General features: G+C 35.8%; 1 protein-coding gene across 7 annotated transcripts in view; it reads left to right on the top strand.

Moving 5' to 3' along the window:
* ARID2 (AT-rich interaction domain 2) overlaps positions 1–20,447 on the top strand; it is a 179,970-nt gene that overhangs the window by 68,548 nt on the left and 90,975 nt on the right. For 3 of the 7 annotated variants that reach the window (XM_036253039.1, XM_036253041.1, XM_036253036.1), the window contains exons 1-2: positions 16,000–16,097; positions 18,181–18,314. Coding sequence is in view for 2 of the 7 variants with exons in the window: in XM_036253034.1 (XP_036108927.1) it covers positions 18,181–18,314 (134 nt within the window). In the remaining 5 variants the exon portion in view is untranslated. Of the gene's footprint in view, positions 1–13,652; positions 13,730–15,999; positions 16,098–18,180; positions 18,315–20,447 lie in introns of those variants that run through there. The other 4 variants (XM_036253034.1, XM_036253035.1, XM_036253037.1 and 1 more) reach the window with 2 other exon arrangements.

The raw sequence follows: 20,447 nt of genomic DNA on the forward strand, positions 1-20,447 counted from the left end.
TTTTGCTAGTAGAGTTTTGCAAGACTGCATGGGAATCATTTCTTTTTCAAAAGATCCACCAGTTCAGAGGAAAATTAAATCACTTAACAGTTCATTTGAACTAAATTGATACATTTGATGAGAATTCTGTTTCTGTTGTACTGAGACAATCCTTTCTAAACCTGTTCATATATGTTTCCATAGTAAACTTAACAGTTTTAGTAATGTTTTCATTTGATAAGATTTTCATTATAATCTTTTTTAGAGTCATGGTATTTGTTGGAATGTGCAAGTCATTCAGATGAAGTTTTATATTGCAGTAACTTTATTTTAATTTTTAAAATATGTTTTTAAGCCCTGGCCAGTTTGGCTCAGCGGTTAGAGCGTCGGCCTGAGGTCCGGAGAGACCCGGGTTCGGTTCCCACTAAGGGCACGTACTTCGGTTGCAGTTTGTCCCCGGCCCTGGTTGGTTGTGCGGGTGGCAGCCACTCGATGTGTCCCTTCACATCGATGTTTCTCACTCTCTCTCCCTTCCTCTCTCTCCCTCCCACTCTATCTGTACAAAAAATGGAAAAATATCCTCGGGTGAGGATTAAAAAATATATATATGTTTTTAATAATTTTTTAAAGAGAGAGGGAGAGAGAAAAACATCAATGTGAAAGTGAAACATTGATCCACTACCTCCTGCACACCCCCTCCTGGGTATCGAGCCCCCAACCCAGGCATGTGCCCTGACTGGGAATTGAACCAGGACCTCTCAGCCCATGGGAAGACACTCAACTCAATCCACTGAGCTACACCAGCTGGGCTACAGTGCAGTATCTTGATTCTTTGTGGGTTTTACCTTAGTTGCACATTCTGGACAAGTGCATCAGAAAAGTACCCTTTATTCCCCCTACTGCCAAAATAAATAGTAGCCATTCTCTAAATTCAAAACATTTACTCTTGGTGATTTCATCATTGTGATTTAAGGAATTCTGGTTATCCTTTTTAGTTCATGGTAGCTGCTTAGGTTCTGGAAGGATTCCTGATATGATGAGTTTTTTAAAGATGTATATATAATAAAATGTATAATATTTAAGCAGTGAAATAATTTTTGTCAATTATAGATCAGGAAGAAGAGAAAAACAACCAAAGATTTACAAATTTTATAAGAGTTGATAAATTAATAAAATGAAGTAAGCTCAATGGTGAATATTTTTTCTAGGAAGATTATTTTCTAGATATTTAATAACTGACCAATATAGCATATGATTAATCTAGTGCTTCGTTTGTGTATGTGTGTGTGTGTACAAATATACACTTTTATTTGGATTCTTTGGTATTATGCTTTTATTTTTTGATTATTTATTACTTTTTTTTTTTTTTTATCCTCACCCGAGGATATTTTTCCATTTTTGTACAGATAGAGTGGGAGGGAGAGAGAGAGAGAGAAACATCGACGTGAAGGGACACATCAAGTGGCTGCCACCCGCACGACCAACCAGGGCCGGGGACAAACTGCAACCGAAGTACGTGCCCTTAGCGGGAACCTAACCCGGGTCTCTCCGGACCGCAGGCCGACGCTCTAACCGCTGAGCCAAACTGGCCAGGGCGATTATTTATTACTTTTTCTCTTTTTTTTTTTAATCCTCACCCGAGGACATTTTTCCATTTTTTGTACAGATAGAGTGGGAGGGAGAGAGAGGAAGAGAGAGAGAGAAACATCGACGTGAAAGGGACACATCGAGTGGCTGCCACCCGCACGACCAACCAGGACCGGGGACAAACTGCAACCGAAGTACGTGCCCTTAGAGGGAACCGAACCCAGGTCTCTCTGGACCGCAGGCTGATGCTCTAACCGCTGAGCCAAACTGGCCAGGGCTATTTATTACTTTTTAAAGTTATTGGGAAATATGAAGAAAACGTCTTTCTACAAATGACCTAGAATAGATAGACCCTTTGCTCTATCTCTATATTTTATTTATTTCCTAATAAAGTTTGAAAAAATACACTTACAGAGGCACAGGTTAGTGTATAGTTTGCTGAAATAAGGCTAATGAGAATTCAGGCAGATTAGTCAACAAAGAAATAGTAAACTTGGATTCATGATTAGAAATATGAGTCTTTAAGTTAGGTCCCAGACAGCCTGGCCAATTGCAGCACCAGGGAGAGCTCCAAGTGTGCTCTTTGTTCTGATGATGTTATTCTAATGATGGAGGGCATTTGCCCTTTGTACTTGAACTGGTTAATCAAGAGCAGCTCCCCTGAAGGTCACAGATTTTTCTTCCTCATTTGGCCAGAGCCTCCAGTTTCACTCTCTGAGGTCAGAAGACAAAATGCAGCTTATTCAATAATAAAACTAATTTATATATTATGTGGTAGAACTGATTCTGAAAAGGAATTCCATAATATTCTGCCTACTTAGCTTTTATTTTTGTCTTGAATAATATAGCATGATAATACTTACCCTCTCTTTTCTCAGCTTTCCAGAAGACTTTTTATCACAAGTGAGCCCCCTTTTCTATTTCAGCTTGAAGCCTAACTTTCTTATAATTTTATACCCCTGTCCATTTTTCTTTGTGTTTTTATATTTTATTAGGTTTTAAAACCTGGAAGAGTTCTTAGATTATTTAAGAAATGTTTTATAATCCACACATATATGAAATCCACACACATGTGAAGGATATATTTTAGTATAAGGATATTACATCCTGTGGATTCTCCATGTGCCAGTATCAGAATTCCATCTAGAACCTTCATGCTATAAAAGATATATTTCTACTCACTGTATAACCACCCTAAGTCTACTCTTCTCATGCAGTCACAGCTTTCTAGCTAACCACAATATTCCACTGCAGTCTCTAGATAACCCATTTTTTTTTTGTAATAAACTGTTTTACATTCTCAATATATTTTTTTTACTCCAGACTCAGAAGGAATAACTGCTGTACCTATATTCTTATTTTTTTCTTGATAAAATAAAAATAAAACATAGTTACTGTAGAAAAGTAGTAACTAAATTTAAACAATTTAAAATTACACTCTACTTAAACTGATTGCTTTCAGCATTTTTGTAACTTTAAGACTATCTTTTTTGCATATATATTTATGTAATGTATATTATAAAGTAATAGAATCATACCATTTAAATATTTTTATTATATTATCTCAGATATTCTTACATGTTCTTAAGTATTCTTTTAAAACATCAATTTTTAAATTTTATTTTAAAATTTACATTTAAATTAGTAACTCACCTGGAAATTTATTTGATCTGCATAGTATGTGGTAAAAATTTAATTTTTTGTTTTTCAATAGTGAATCAATTATCCTAGAATTAATTATTGAATACACAATTTGTTTCCCACACTTATTTGAAATGCTGCCTTTTTATATTGGATAATGGCTTTCTGTATTCTATTCCATTAATTCATCTCTGCATTCCACTTTAAATCTTGTATCCTTTAATAGATTTATTTATAATTAGCCTTTGAAAATACTTTTATTGTTTTTGTTTGTGTTTTTAAGGAGAGAGAGAGAGAGAGAGAGAAATATTGATATGACAGAGAAACATCGATTGGCTGCCTCTTGCATGCCCCCTACTGGGGATGGAGCACCCAATGCAGGCATGTGCCCAGACTAGGAAGCGAACTGGTACCTCTCAGTCCATGAACCATGCTCAATCTGCTGAGCCACACCAGCTGGGCTATAATTAACATTTTTTAAATGTAAGTAATCAAGAGCACTGTTTTTTTAAAAAAAGAAAATTTAAATAGCATAAAGAGTGAGAAAGTTTCCCCTATGAAGGCAATCACTATTACAATTTTTTAGTTTCATTCCAGAAATACTTTGTTCATATAGATGATCATCTTTTTTATTACATAGTAGAAATATACCATATATACCAGTGTTCTACATTCTCTTTTATTACATATCAGCATATACAGATCTGGCCAACTTTTTACAGTTATATAGTAATCCAATTTAAAGTCTATATCAAGCATGGCTGGTGTGGTTCAGTGGTTGAGTATTGACCCATGCCCAAGAGGTCACCAGTGCGATTCCCAATCAGGGCACCTGCCCAGGATGTGGGTCCGATCCCCACTGTGGGCCATGCAGGAGGCAGCCAATCGATGTTTCTATCTCTTTCTCCTCCTCTCTCTAAAAAATGAATAAAGAAAAAAGTAAGAATCTATATCGATAGTCTCCTATTGTTTCAACATGTAGATTGTTTTCCTGTCATTTGTTGTTATAGACTATTGTAATGTTACACATCCTTATCCTATTTGCAAACTTGCAATATAGGGTAAATTTCAAGAAGTGGAATTATTTTTATAAATTGTAACTATTTGCAAACAACATAATTCACCCCTGGCTAATTTCTGAAGAAAGGGAATTTACAGGAATTCTATAAAAGCAAGTTTCTCAACTCTTACTGCTACTACTATAAATCATTTATTTTTGTTATTCCAAAAACTCGAAGTTTTATGCAATGTTCCATTTGGACAAAACTGATTTGTATGTTCATGTTGTGGCTACCATGAAGTGGAAAGAAGGCTTTTCCACTCTTTTATTTTTTTTTTTACTGTGGCCAGACTCGGCTAATTATTACTTTGGGAAGTTCCCTAAATACTAGGGTCCTTGAATGCTGATTTCAACCAACATTTAATGCAGTTTTCATTTTTGGCTGCTTAATGTCTGTATGCAGCCTTTCTCACACGTATACTTGATGCAAACAATAAAAACCTGATATGTTAGAATGATTCCTTTTATACCTATAAATGCACTTATTATACAATCTTTAAGATGAGACAACCCAACATTTCATAAACTGTTCCATCTAGCTCTAAGTCCAGGATCTCTTGGTGACATCCTCTAGACATCTGTGTTCCACAGACTGTAATTATAGTCCTAAAAATGGAAGATTGGAGGCATACTCCCCAATATATAACCAAAGAATAGTTAAATAGAAATACACAAAATGAAATTTTTGATGTGATAAGAGTGAAATGAATCATATTTTAAGTTTTATTATTAACCATATATAAAAGGCTTTTGTGATCTTTTTAAAAAGTATATTATTAGTTTCATTGTATCCCCCCATGAGAATGTTAGCCCCGTTTGGATGGGGATATTTGTCTGCTTTTAAGACAAATATCTAATAAATGTCTATTTTCTAAGCATCTAGAACGATAACCTGACACAAACTAAATGCTCAATAAATTTCTGTTGAATTAATGACTGAATAGTATTTTATGAGAGCAGTAAACTTCAATTTTTTTAAATGTCAGTTTAATAGTTTGTTATATATGAATTTAAAAGTCTGTTTCTGTATTCTGTTTATTTTGATATTTGCTTTTCTATTGTGGAAAAATGATATGTGGATGAAAATGAAACAATTTTATTACTGTGTACATTTAATAAATCATGAGCTTTTTTTATTATTGATTTTTAGAGAAAGTGGAAGGGAGAGGGAGAGAGAGAAACATCAGTGTGAGAGCAAAACATTGATTTGGCTGCCTGCTGTACCTCCCCCTACAAGGGATCTAGACTGCAACCTTTTGGTGCACAGGCAAACAACCAACTGAGCCATACTGGCAAGGTCATGATCTTCCTTTTTAAAATTCCTTCTGTCAGCTATGTAGTGTTTTTCTGTTGAAATTTATTTAATATTTTTTCATCTTGTGCAAGGTCAGTTTTTCTTGCAAATTTTGGGACACTAACATTTTTACATTTTTTGCAAAGGGATTCAAATCAGTTTCTGGGCAAGTATGGATAATGATAGGTAAAGATACATTCAAGTCTCTCCATATATTCTCCAAAATAAGTAAAGATCAACAAGAAGAACAGATAAAACTGTAGAATCCATAACCTCAACAAAGCTAGAAGACAGAATATTACAAACTTCAATTTTCCTGGGAATGGAAAAGTAAGCACCAAATCCCAGCAGAGATATTTCCCTCTCCTGATGAAACCAAGTTGAGGTGTTCCAGTTTGTTGTCTCTCAAAATCGAAGAATGAGTTCACGGACCAAGAGTAAAAGATAACAAAGTATTTGAAAGATAGACAGACTCCCTGATGCGGGGAGGGGACCCAAGTGGGTTGCCAGTGTGGCTCCTTTGTCTAGGGGTAGATATATGTCTTGGTAGCCTCTCATTGGTGCTTTCAAGGAATTCTACCTTAGCAACATCCATACATTTTAAAGCTGTGTTTCCTGCCTGACTTCAGCCCTAGGTCATCTGTAGGGACCTTAGTAACTTTCCTTTTTTGGTAACTTCGACTCCTCCCAGACTGGGGCAATCCTATGCTTGCTTTGGTTTCTTTTCTAAGTCCAGTTTTGGTTTTCTATAACGCTTTTTTAAGGTGACCTGGCTTTCTGTAGTAGGAACACACTCTATAGTTGCCCAGAACCCATTCAGCAATCCTGTTTCCTTGCTTGGAACCATATTTTCTGGAGTTTTTTTTTGTTATGTAATTGACCTGTGCTCCTTCCTGGAGCTTCTAATTTGCATTTTTATAAATGGAGGCTGGGGGTTTCCGGCCTGGGAACATAATGCCCATGTTGATTTTAGTTTGTTTGTTTTTTTTTTAATTTTTTTCTTTATTGATTTTTGGGAGAGAGAGATAGAAATATCTATGAGCGAGAACATTGATTGGCCACCTCCGGCATGCCCCCCACTGGGGATCGGACCCACAACCTGGGCATGTGCCCTGACTGGAATCAAACCAGTGACCTTGGTGCATGGGTCATTGCTCAACCACTGAGCCACACCAGCTGGACTGATTTTAGTTTTATTTTGAGATATAGAGTCTGAATAAACCTCCAGATACACTGCGTGCTCGGTTGCCCTCCTTTGTGCTGAGCTCTAAGTCATCTCAGCCTTTCCTTCCCATGGTCCCATCCCTCACTGTCTAACTTGCCTCTGTCTCCTCACTGACACAAGCATTTATGGACAACAAGGGAAGTTCTGAAAAATTGTAGAGGAAAGTAGTATTGCTCTAAAGTCACCATCAGAAATAGAAGCTATAACATAAGTACAAAAGAGTCCTGGTTTATCAGAGCACTGTTTATAGGTCTTGGGCTTAAATTTTTGCGTGATTTGAGGTGGCAGTCTTTGAAATACGTTTTTTCCAAGGGTGAAGGAAGTTAAAGAAAAGGGAAGGCACCCTTTAGAGATTGGATGGTGAAAGAAAAAGAAGCTAAGGGGAAAATTTAAGGTCTTCCAAGATAAAATAGAAACCCTTCTCCCCGAATTAGAGAACACACAATCCTCCTCCTTATCATTGCCATCAAAAAAAAAAAGTCATCCATTAAACAAATTACACTTTGCTACACTAACAAAAGAGGAGGGCCTTGAAACAGAAATCTTGTGAACCACCCCAAATTCAAAGTCACAATAGATGAAATCTTTCTAAATTTATAGAATACCACCACAGGAAGAAAACATATTATGAGAATTAAAATATCTCAGCAAATGAAACCCTCCTCCCCAAAAGAAAACAGCCACACAACAGAAGAAAATTATAATACATCTTTCCAGATTATGAAATAATCTCAAATAAGCATTTGGTGATATGAAAAACCAGCTAGAAATTATCTTTTAAAAAACCCCACAAAATTAGAATGAAACGTAGGGTGATATAGGGGAAGAGTTGACTAAACCCAAGTGAGATACAGAAGGCAAAGATAAAAATCATCTTAGAAATAAGTTCTAAATTTCAAGATGCCCAAAGGGGAATGTGCCTTGATGAGGGATCAGTCCTGCAACTTTGGCATATCAGGACGATGCTCTAACCAACTGAGCTATTTTTTTTTTTAATTAAAATTATTTTTTATTTTTCAACTACAGTTGACATACAACATTATATTAGTTTCAAGTATATGCCCAGTGATTAGATATTATAAAACTTACCAAGTGATCCCCTTGTTAAATTTCTTACCCATCTGACACCATACATAGTTATTAGAATATTATTATTTTAATCCTAACCTGAGGATATTTTTTCATTTATCTCAGATAGAGTGGGAGGGAGGGAGGGAGGGAGAGAGAAATCAGTGTGAGAGCGATACATCCACTGGTTGCCTCTCGCACAACCCTGACCAGGGCCTGGGACAAACTGCAACCAAGATATGTACCCTTGACCGGAACCAGGCTCTTTGGTCTGCAGGCTGACACTCTGAGCCAAACCAGCCAGGGTATAGAATATTATTGACTATATTCCCTATGCTGTACTTTACATCCCCATGACTATTTCATACCAACCAATTTGTACTTTTGGACTTTTTAAAATAAATATTTTTATTGATTTTATTTTATTTTTTTGAGGAGGGGAGAGAGAGAGAGAGAGAGAGAGAGAGAGAGAGAGAGAGAGAGAGAGAGAGAGAGAGATAAACCTCAATGTGAGAACACTACATCGATAGGCTGCCTCCTGCCTCCTCCCTCCCAGGGATTGAACTCACAACCCAGGTAAGTGCCCTGACCAGAAGTCAAACTGGCAACCTTTTGGTGCACTGGATAATGCCCAACAAACTGAGCGACACTGGCCAGGGCCTAATTTGTATTTCTTAATTCCCTTCACCTTTTTCATCCAGCCCCCCTAAACCCTCTCCCATCTGGCAACCATCAAATTGTTCTCTGTATCTATGAGTCTGTTTCTGTTCTGCGTGTTTGCTTATTTTGTTTTTAGATTCAATTGTTGATAGATATGTATTTATTGCCATTTTATTGTTCATATTTTTTACCTTTTTCTTCTTCTTCATAAAGAAGATCATTTAGCATTTCATGTAATACTGGTTTGGTAATCATTAACTCCTTTAGCTTTTTTTTTTTGTCTGGGAAACTATGTGTCCTTCAATTCTAAATGATAGCTTTGCTGGGTAGAGTAATCTTAGTTGTAGGTCTTGGCTTTTCATCACTTTGAATATTTCTTGCCATTTCTGGCCTGCAAAATTTCTATTGGTAAATCAGCTGACAGTCTTATGGGCACTCCCTATAGATAAGTAACTGCTTTTCTCTTGCTGCTTTTAAGATTCTTTGTCTTTAACCTTTGGCATTTTAATTATTGTGTGTCTTGGTGTGGGCCTCTTTGGGTTCATCTTGTTTGAGATTTTCTGTGCTTCCTGTACTGATGTGTCTGTTTCCTTCACCAGGTTAGGAAAGTGTTCTGTTATAATTTTTTCAAAAACATTTTCAATTTCTTCCTCTCTCTCTTCTTCTGGCAATGCAAACATTGCTATGCTTGAAGTTGTCCCAGAGTCTCCTTACACTATCCTCATTTTTTTTTAAATTCTTTTTTCTTTTTGCTGTTCTGATTGGGAGTTTTTTGCTTCTTTATATTTCAAATCTCTGATTTCATTCTCAGCTTCATCTACTGAACTTTGGTTAACTGTAAATTAATCTTTATTTCAGTTAGTGTATCTTTCATTTCTGACTGGTCTTTTTTTGTGGTTTTCATGTCCTTTTTTTTATGTTCTTGAAGGTCTTACTCAGTTCATTGAGCATCCTATCTTATAACCAGTGTTTTGAACTCTGCATTTAGCAGATTGCTTGTCTACATTTTCTTTAGTTCTTTTTCTGGAGTTTTGTACGGGGTTTTTTTTGGGGTGTGTGTGTGTGTTTGCCTCCTTATTTTGGAATCCTCCCTGTATTTGTTTCTGTGTATTGATTAGGTAGAGCTGAAATGGTTCAGAACAAACTCTGTGTGTGTGTGTGTGTGTGTGTGTGTGTGTGTGTGTGTAGAAAGAGAAGGAGAGATTGAGAAAGTGAGAATATGATAAAGCAAATGAGCAACAAAAACCATTGCTGTATCTGAATTGAAGACATATGAGTTCTTTGTACTATTGTAATGTTAATTATGAAATTATCAATATAAAAAAATTTAAAGGGTTCAAAGTCCACAGAATTTTTAGGAGATTTTAAAATACAATGGAGTCAAGACAATTTTTTCTATAAATGGTGTTGGGAAAATTGGACAGCTAAATTGGAAAAAAAAAAATGAAACTAGACCACCAACTTACACCATACACAAGAATAAATTCAAAATGGATAAAGGGCTTAAATATAACTCATGAGACCATAAAAATCATAGAAGAAAGGGTAGGTGTCAAAATCTGACATCACACAGCAGAATTTTCACTGATATTATTGCCTAGAGCAAGAGAAACAAAGGAAAAAAAATTAATAAATGTAACTACATCAAACTAAAAAGCTTCTGCACAGCAAAAGAAACCAGCATCAAAATGAAAAGGGAACCCACTGTATGGGAGAATATACTTGCCAATGATACATCAGATAAGGGGTTAATTTCTAGAATATAGAGTACTCATACAACTCAACAAAAGGAAGACAAAGAATCAATTTAAAAATGGGCAGAGGACCGGAATAGACACTTCTCCAAAGAGGACATACAAATGGCCAAGAGACAGGAAAAAATGTTCATCATCACTAATCATCAGAGATGCAGATTTAAAACTAGTCTGAGGTATCACCTTATACCTGTCCGAATGGCTACCATCAACAAATCATCAAACAACAAGTGGTGGCGAGGATGTGGAGAAAAAGGACTCTAGTACACTGCTGGTAGGAATGCAGACTGGTGTAGCCATTGTGGAAAACAATGTGGTATTTCCTCAAAAAATTAAAAATAGAACCGCCATTTGACCCAATGATCCCACTCTGGGAATATATCCTAAGAATTCTGAAACACCATTCAGAAAGAATATATACACTCCTATGTTCAAAGCAGCACTATTTACAATTGCTTAGATCTAGAAACAGCCCAAGTGTCCATCAGTAGATGTGTGAATAAAAAAGTTGTGGTACATTTACACAATGGAATACTATGTAGCTGTAAGGAAGATCTCTTACCCTTTGAGAATAAGCCAGTCAGAGAAATACAAGTATCACATGATCTCACTTATATGTGTAATCTAATGAGCAAAGTAAATAGATGTACAAAATAGATCCAGAGACATGGAAATAAGGATCAGACTAACAAACCTCGGAGGGAAGCGGGGCAGTAAGTGGGCGGGAAGAGATAAACCAAAGAGCTTAAATGTATATATGCACAACCAGTGGACACAGACAATAGTGCAGTGAAGGCACGGGGTGTGGCAATGTGGAGAAGGGTGTCAATAGGGAAAAAAAGTGACATCTATAATTCTTTCAACAATAAAATTATATATATTTTTTGAAGTATGAAATTGTATCAAGATAAAAGTTTTTTAAAGCGTTCAAAGTCCACAGAGTTTTCAGGAAATTTTTAAATAGTTTGCAAAATTCTTTTTCCTACTTCAGTGTGAACATTGAAATTTTAGTGTACAACACATGTACATTATTTTCAGCAACGAAATCACATAATGGAAGGAAAATCCTTTTAGAAAAACATTTAAAAGAAATGCTGTCTTCATAGCCCAAGTTTTTTTTGTTGTTGTTTTTTTAAGCATTTACTTTCTATTCATTGTTAAAATGTCAACTTTAAAGAGTAGATAGGTGTCAGTTTTGTTTTGTTTTCAAAATTATCTCTTAGGTAAGATATTACTCATCACCTAATGTTATCATGTGAAAAGTCAGCTGATTTGGGCCATTTGAAAACTAAAGTATGTAATTTACCAAGATTGCCAGAACTTTTAAGTACTCTTTACTGTGATAATTACTCGATCACTGTGGTATAATACATTTTTTTTAGTCATTTCACATCTAATTATGTTTCAAAGACTTTGTTTTTATGTAGTTGATATTGAAATTATCCTGTATCATTTTTGGCATATCTGTCTTTAACTTCTTTGCCTCATTACCCTGTCTGTTAATGATGCAGTCATGATTTTCTCATGTCTAATCTTACCTTCTAGCCTTCCCTTCCCTCCTCCTTACCACTTTCCCTTTTTTAAGCCCCTCTATCCTCATTCTCTTTCCCCTCCTCCATGCCTTTGCCTTCTCAGTTTAAAGCAGCTGCTGCTTTGTTGTGGCTTTAAGTAGAATTAACATTTTTTTCTTTTTAATTATTTCTAAAAAGGCAATTTGCACCCTGGCTGGTGGTGCTCAGTTGGTTGAGCATCATCCCATGCACCAAAGGGTCACCAGTTTGATACCTGGTCAGGGTACATCAGGTTGTGTGTGGGAGGCAACCAATTGATGTTTCTCTCTCTCTCTCCCCCTTCCTCTTTCTCTGTATAGTTTGTGTTGTTGTTGTTATTGTTGTTAATCCTCACCTGAGGATAATTTTGCATTGATTTTTTTTTTTTTTTTTTTTTTGATAGAGTGCATGGGAGGGAGGGTGGAAGGGGTGAAGAGAGAGGGAAACATCGATGTGAGAGAGACACATGGATTGGTTGCCTCCTGCACATCCACTGCGGGGGCTGAGGATTGAACCTACAACTGAGCTACATGCCCTTGACCTGGAATTAAACCCACAACTCGTCCACAGGTGGAGGTTCTAACCATTGATCCTAACTGGTCATGGCTAAAAAAGAAAAATTTTTTAAGCCATTTGCTTCTCTGGTACAGTTTTCCTTTAATGACTCACAAAACTAGTTTTTCATGAATTTAATTTTCAAAAGAGAATCTGTCTAGTAAGTACTATAAACTCGGTTATCTTAGAAACATCAGTACTTGAGTTCAGCTATATAGAAAATCTCCCATGTGGTATAATGTGCTTGAATCCTTGTTTCTTCAATTCTCAGTAGTGTCTTATCATTTACCTGCAGTATTTTGTTTTGTTGGCATATTTTTCATGTTTTTTAGCCATTTTCACCATGAGAAACTGAAATGTTTCCTCAGTGATGCTGAAGTTGGCCTTGGAAAGATTCCTATAAATATTCATCAAAATCTGAATGAAATCTATCTATATCTTTAAACTTTATGAAGTTTGATTAAGTTTCAATGACTTGAAAAATACTGATGAGAGCCCAACCAGTTTGGCTCAGTGGATTGAGCTTCCCATGGACTGAGAGGTCTAGGTTTGATTCCTGTTCGGTTTCAGGCTCAATCCCCAGTAGGGGGCGTGCAGGATGCAGCCAATTGATGTTCCTCTCTCACATTGATGTTTCTATTTCTCCCTTCCTCTCTCATTAAAAAAACTAATAAAAAACATATTTAAAAATGTATATATTGATGAGAAAAATGTAGAGGTTTTTCTTCACATTCTGGATGCTTAGAGCATCTTGCAAATCTTCACTAACATATAAAATTAGCCTAGGACAAGGTTCCTCAGTGTCAGGGAATATAAATTCACAATTAAGATAGTTGTTTTGGTAATTTAGAAATATTTTGGCTTCTTTCATATCTGATTCCATTGCCATTGTTGTTACTTCATAGTATTGTTGACAAAGAACTCAGGTGATATGTGTAAGCTCTGCCATTTTCCTGTTTATTTTTGCTTGCATTATTCAAACTGTGGTTTCTTTGAAAGAATTTAATTCTCTTATCTTTTCTATGAGAAATAATTTAGGTAAATTAGATATTATCTTTAAATCCAGTAAAGCTGGACATACACTGACATTAGCTCATGAAATCTAAGGAATGATTAAGGTTCCACTAGTCAAATGGTAATGGATGAATGGGAGGATTCTACCGTTTGCCCTTTCACATTGTCTTACCTATATATTGAGCAAGGGAGGGGGCAGTGTCAATCCATAAAATAAAACTGTTCCTGTTGGAGTATCTTGTGTGTGTGTGCCCCAATTTGAAGGTTAGTCTTTTGCAGAAACAAGGACCCTGGGTCAAGTTGAAGTGTAATATTCTGAGAAAACCTGTACTGGTAAAAGAGGTAGATTGGAAATTCTTTGTTTTGTATGGCATAACAAAGGGGCTGTGTGAGTGATCCAAAAGTAGAAATATTCTGGAATTCTTTATTGATTAATTTTTTTCACTTTAGCATTGGATGCTTCATTTTAGTAAGTAACATTTGGTATCTTTGATTAGATAATACCATTTTTTTTCTTCATTCTACAAGCAAGTTTAATGTTATGAACATTTCAATATTGAACTATCATTGGATTTCTGCAATAAAATCTTTAATCTTGTGTGTATGTGTTTAAGATATATTAATAAATTTTTTTTTGTATTTATATATGTAGTCTTTTTTAAATGCAGTTTTAATGAAGTTTGTCAGAGTTTTGCCTAATTAGTTTTGAGGGAACTTCTGATATTTTTCTGTAATTGGAAACATTTTACATACCAATGGAAATTATCTGGCTTTTTTTTTTTTTTTTTTTTTTTAATATCCTCACCCAAGGACATTTTTCCACTTTTTATTCAGATAGAGTGGGAGGGGGAGAGAGAGAGAGAGAGAGAGAGAGAAACATCGACGTGAAAGGGACACATCAAGTGGCTGCCACCCACACGACCAACCAGGGCCGGGGGCAAACTGTAACCGAGGCACACACCCTTATCGGAAACTGAACCCGGGTCTCTCTGAACCGCAGGCGACACCCTAACCGCTGAGCCAAACCAGCCAGGGTTGTTTTTTTGTTTGTTTGTTTTTTAAACCCTCACCCAAGGATATTTTTCTATTGATTTTTCAGATAGAGTGAGGGCAGGGAGGGGGGAAGAGAGAGAGAGAGAGAGAGAGAAATACCCATGTGAGAGAGACAGTGATTGGTTGCCACCTGCACAACCCCAATTGAGGCCAGGAATCAAACCACAACCGAGGTACGTGCCCTTGACCAGAATCGAACCTGTGACTCTTTGGTCCGCAGGCCAACATGCTAACTACTGAGCTAAACCAACCAGAGGAAAAATGTCTGTTTTTTGAAAATTTGAAATAACTCACTACTTACATTTGTTTAAACAATTTTTTGAATGTACATGTAACAAAAGCTTAATATACACAAGTTTACAACAAAAAAAGAAAAATATAACTCTACTAATACCTTTAAAGCCCTTTATGTTTCTTTTTTTAAAATCCTCACCCAATGAAATGCTTATTGATTTTAGAGAGAGGGGAAGGGAAAAAGAGAGAAACATCAATTGGTTGTCTTCCTGTACACACCCGGATTAACCAGGGATCAAACCCACAAACTCGTCATATTTCTAACTCATCTCACCTGAAATCTGTTTCTAGTGTTGAACTAGAGAAACTAATTTTCTTTGATTGCCTGATGAGAGAGTTACAGCCATCTGAATTTCAGTATTTTACCAATCTTTTATATATATATTTAGTGTTCTAGGCAAATTACCCTGTAAGAGCTCAGTAAATACTTGTTTGATTATTATATTAACTATTAAAAGTGATGCTATTGACTTTGAGAAGAAAGAGAAATGTGCAGTCTAATATTTGTAGTTTAATGAGTGAACATACTCTATCAGTGTGTAAATTGAAGGTCGTGATAGAGACTTGACTTTAAATTTTAATTCTGTAGTTTAACTGTTAATACTTTATAGTTTTTACAAGTATAGCTCTTAGAAACAAAACAAAACAAAAAAAAAAGACTGCTTATTTATTAAGAGGGAAGAGAGATCAAAACTGGATATGAACTAAGAAAGGTTGAGTCTCAGTTGGAAATATTTAATCATGACAGTGAGAACAAGTACTGGCCATCAAGCCAGGGAAATAAAAATTTCACAAATCATATCAATTTTCTTAAACCATAAATTTCTGGGGATTAGATTTACATAAAAATCTGCTTGGAGGAATAAGGTTAGACTGTTCCAAGGGAGCAGAAGTCATATATTTTAAAACCTTATGAAAATTTGAATTATATATTTTTTGCATATAATATATACTATTTATTGTGCTTATGTAGTACTTGGGTATGTTTCAGTTACTCCATATTATGCTACATTTGGGGTATACTGGGAGGGAAAATACTGTATTTATAGTCTTTCTTGACTAGTAATATTGGTTTCTCCCTTAGCTGTAATAAAAGACAAATTTTAAATCTGTGCTCAATTGTAACAGATTTATAAAGAGAACATCTTAAAAATATTATTAGTGTAAGATTTTTATTTTAAAATTCTACATCTTCATTGTTATTTTTATTCTATTTGGCTAAAAGTTATATAATAAAGATGATCTTTAGTTTGTTTTTAACCATTGCACAGTGAGTTAAATCAACTTTGAAACACCGTACTCTGAAGTACCTCTGTCAGTACTGTTGCCTGAGTGACTTCATGTGATTCTTCATTTGCATAAAGTATGTCACATAATTTTTTGTCATCTATTTTTGTCTAAATTTTTTATATTCTCTTTTTATGATACCTGCATTAGAAATTCAAAAAGAATGGGCCTGGTTTATTTACCTGTTTAAGTCTGTTGTGGGTCTATACTGGAGAGAGTCTAGTCTGCCTTTTTTTCAATCATCCTTCTGTTTGATGTTTTTGGACTGTAAATGCTATCTGACAGGGGACATCCCCAGGATCAGGGTGAAATGTGTGCAACTGCATACTCTCATAAATGCTCAAGGGTTATATCTGTGTATATGTCCCTGCTTTAGTATGCTATAGCTCTTAACAGTAAAGAAAAATGTTAGATTCATTAGCTATCAAGCTGCCAGCTAGGAAAGAGTTACTTGCTCTAACTGAGCTTTTATGTAGAACTTGGAAAGAATGGAAAGGGTGGTTTAATTTTTTTTCAGGTTTCAAAGGTATGAATTATTATGCCTTGTAAAACTGAAAGGGGATAATGAGGAATAGTAATGATTTTCCTTGTCATTAGTTTTGATATTTGTAAAGCTTTAGCTTCCATTAATCCCACCTTGAAAGTTAAGGTTTGATACTGAAAACAAAGTAATAACTTCTGAGATCATCCTGTGTGTTCATTGATACACCCCTTGCTCATCTCAGCTGTCTGTAACTAAAAAAGCAAAGACGTGGGTAGCTCTAGGACTTTTAATATAGCTACTAATGGACTTAGTACCTGCCTGGATCAGGAATGGTAGAAGGGTTGATCTGTAAAATTACCACATAACTTTTCTATGATAACTATAAGAAATTGTATTAATCAACTTCACTTATATGTGAAGTGCAGTAACAACTTCATTAGTTAATAGTGTTCTTTTTGACAGAGATTTGACCATTTGTTCCCCCTCTCTCTTTTTTTTTTTTAATCCTCACCTGAGGACATTTTTTCAAATATCTTCAGATGGGGGGGGGGGGCAGAGAAAAACATCAATGTGAGAGAGACACATTGACTGGCTGCCTCTTGCACTACCCTGATCAGGGCTGGGGACAAACTGCAACCGAGGTATGTGCCCTTGGCCGGAATTGAAGCCATGATTCTTTGTTCCGTGGGTGGATGCAGGGCAGTTGTTTCCTCATTTTAAAATTTTACTTGAGAACTTATTATAAACTGATAGATGATAAATTGTAAATTTGGCAATTTAATTCTAATTAATATTAGGAAGATTGATCATTACTCAGAAATGGTAATACAGTGGGGGGGGTATAAGAACTATCTCATAAATTGGTCAAAATATATTAGGCACATGAATTTTTTATGGGAATTTGGCTGTATTGCTGTTTAAAATGAGCATTCCATTTCCAATGTCTATTCAGAGAAGAAAAAGTGTACAGATTAAGCTTATTGCTGCATGATATGTAATAGTAAAAAACAAAACTGAAAATAGGTAAATGTATCTCTAGAGATCTAGTTAAATTATGATATATCAATACAATTAAGTATTATAGAGCTGTTTAAAAAGACTGAACTGGTACTGTATGTATTTACATCTGCTTAGATCTCTAAAATATGTTGTTAAGCCCTGGCTGGTTTGGCTCAGTGGTTGGAGCATCGGCCTGCGGACCAGAGAGTTCTAGGTTCAGTTCCCACTAGGGGCACATACCAAAAATAAATAAATGAATGAATGAATGAATGAATGAATGAATGAAATATATTGTTAAATAAAAGTATGCACAGCCCTGCCCAGGTGGCACAGTTGGTTGGAGCATTTGCGGATTTGATCCCCAAAAGTTTGTGGGTTTGATCCCCAGTCAGGGCACATATGGGAGGCAACTGATCGATGATTCTGTCTTTTCTGCCCCCTTCCCTTCTTCCTTCCTCTCTCTGAAATCAATTAAAAAAAGGTACCAAACTACTTTTAGAATCATTGTATTGATTTTGTCTGCAGTATTATATATTCAACCAATATAAGAGGTTTGTCGTATGCTAATATTTTTTTAAAATGTGGGTCCTCTAGAAAAGGAAAAAAACATGTGGTAGGGGTAAAATAAATAAGATTTATATCTATTTTTTAAATATTTGCTGTTTTTCTGTTTCAGTTACCTAGAAAAGTACGAGAAAGTTCATCATTTTGGGGAGGATGATGATGAAGTACCACCAGGCAATCCAAAGCCACAGCTTCCTATTGGTGCAATTCCATCTTCCTACAATTACCAGCAGCACAGTGTATCAGGTAATTATTGTTGGAAATTGATATAGGTTCACAGTTTTGAATTAGGAAATAGACATCATCCAATGAATTATTTCCTTATTTTGCTCATGAGAACACTTAATTAAAGCCTTAATACAACTTTCAAAGATCAAACATCTAATTGGTATCAGGGCCTTTCTGTCATAGGCTGCATAAGATTTATAGTTGTAGCAATTTTCCAGACTTACAAATACCTATGCTTTAAAAAAAAAATGTTATAATTGATTTTTTTTTAGAGAGTAAGATAGAGGGCAAGAGAGATAGAAACATCAATGTGGGAGAGAAACATTGATCTGCTGCCTCTTCCATGCCCCCTACTGGGGATGGAGCCTACCACCTTGGCATATGCCCTGACCAGGAATTGAACTGGTGACATCTTGGTGTATGGGATGATGTTCAATTTACTAAGCCACATCAGCCAGGCCAAATACCTATACTATTAAGTGAAGTTTTATTCTTATTTCTTTGACTGAAGATCAGTTTAATCTTAATAGTAACTAACATGAGAAGAGAAAGGTTCTGTTAGGATTAGAGAAGTCAAGAATACTTAGATAACATCTACTAGATTTTCTACAATTATTGGAATTCCCAGCACCAGAATTCCTCAATAATATTTATAACTATTGGACTATTTTCTTGCTGTGGTATCAGTAAGAATTTTCTTTCTTTTTCTTTTTTCATTTAAGTCATTCTTATAATAGTTATAGACGACTATGGAGCTAAAAAGAAAGGACTCAAATTGGAAATAATCAAGTTGAGAGTCTAATAAAGAGGTTCTTGAGGCAGAGTAGATGGAGGTTCCAGTGTTTGGTGCTTCTGGGGGCAGGGGATGTGATGACTAGGAAGAGAGCTCTGAAGAGATAAATATCGCTTTTTTTTAATCACCTACATTTGGCCTAAAAGAGAGGAAATGTCTTTTTCAAAGCTATATTCTTTATAAAATATACAGTGATCTAGATCCTTATTATTCTTCATTGGTGCTGATGCCAGTCTCTTACAAGTAATCCTTAAACTCTCTCATTTGTGCTTTTTATTTATTTTTATTTACAGGGTTTTCTTTTTTATAGATACAGCATTATACAATACACATTATTCTTTAACTTCCTTTTTTAAAATATGTTTTATGGATTTTTTTTTTTTTTTTTTAGTGAGAGGGGAAAGGAGAGGGAGAGAGAGAGATAGAAACATAAATGAGAAAGAAACATCAATTGGCCGCCTCCTGCACACCCCCTACTGGGGATCTAGCTCACAATCCAGGCATGTGCCCTGACCTAGTATCTAACCGTCGACCTCTTGGTCCATGGGTTGACACTTAACCACTGAGCCACACTGGCTGGGCTCCTTTTTAAACTTTATAGTATATCATGGGCACCCCTTCCACTAATTTAATCTTTTTAATAGTGTGTTTTATTTCTTAGTAAAGATGTACCTTTCTCCCTTCCTTTCTTTTTACTTTATTTTTATTGTTGACACTTCATTTGTACTTTTTTTAGTTAATCCTCACCTGAGGATGATTTTCCATTGATATTTAGATAGAGTGGAAGGGAGGGAAGGGGGAGAGAGAGAGAGACAGAGAGAGAGAAACATTGATGTGAGAAAGACACATCTATTAGTTGGCTCCCGCATGACCCAAACTGGGGCTGGGGGATCGAACCTGCAATCCAAGTGCGTACACACTTTTAACCGTGAATCAAACCTGAGACCATTTGGTCTGCAGGCTGATGCTCTAAACACTGAGCCAAACCAGCCAGGATAAACCTAGCTTCATTTTTAATTAGTAGTCATCATCTCGAGAACCAGAATTCAAGGAGAACATTTAAGTCACCACGTAGAAGATCTTGCTAATAGTTTAAGCTGAAAATAAAATGGTGTGACTTGTTAGGTGATGTTTCCTGTTCCTAAAAAGGGCTAATGACCATTATCTCATTCAGAGATTTTTTTTTTTTTTTTATGAATTTTTATTTATTTTTTTGTTACAGACATTTTACCTTTTTACCCCATTGGCACCCCCCACCCCATCCCCCCTCCACCCTGTCCCCGGCTTAGTTGTCCATGTCCATTGGTCATGCATACATGCATATAAGTTCTGTGGTTTATCTCTTCCCACCCCCCACC

Source organism: Molossus molossus, unplaced genomic scaffold (assembly GCF_014108415.1).
Source record: "Molossus molossus isolate mMolMol1 unplaced genomic scaffold, mMolMol1.p scaffold_m16_p_10, whole genome shotgun sequence".
NCBI classification, from domain to species: Eukaryota; Metazoa; Chordata; class Mammalia; order Chiroptera; family Molossidae; genus Molossus; species Molossus molossus.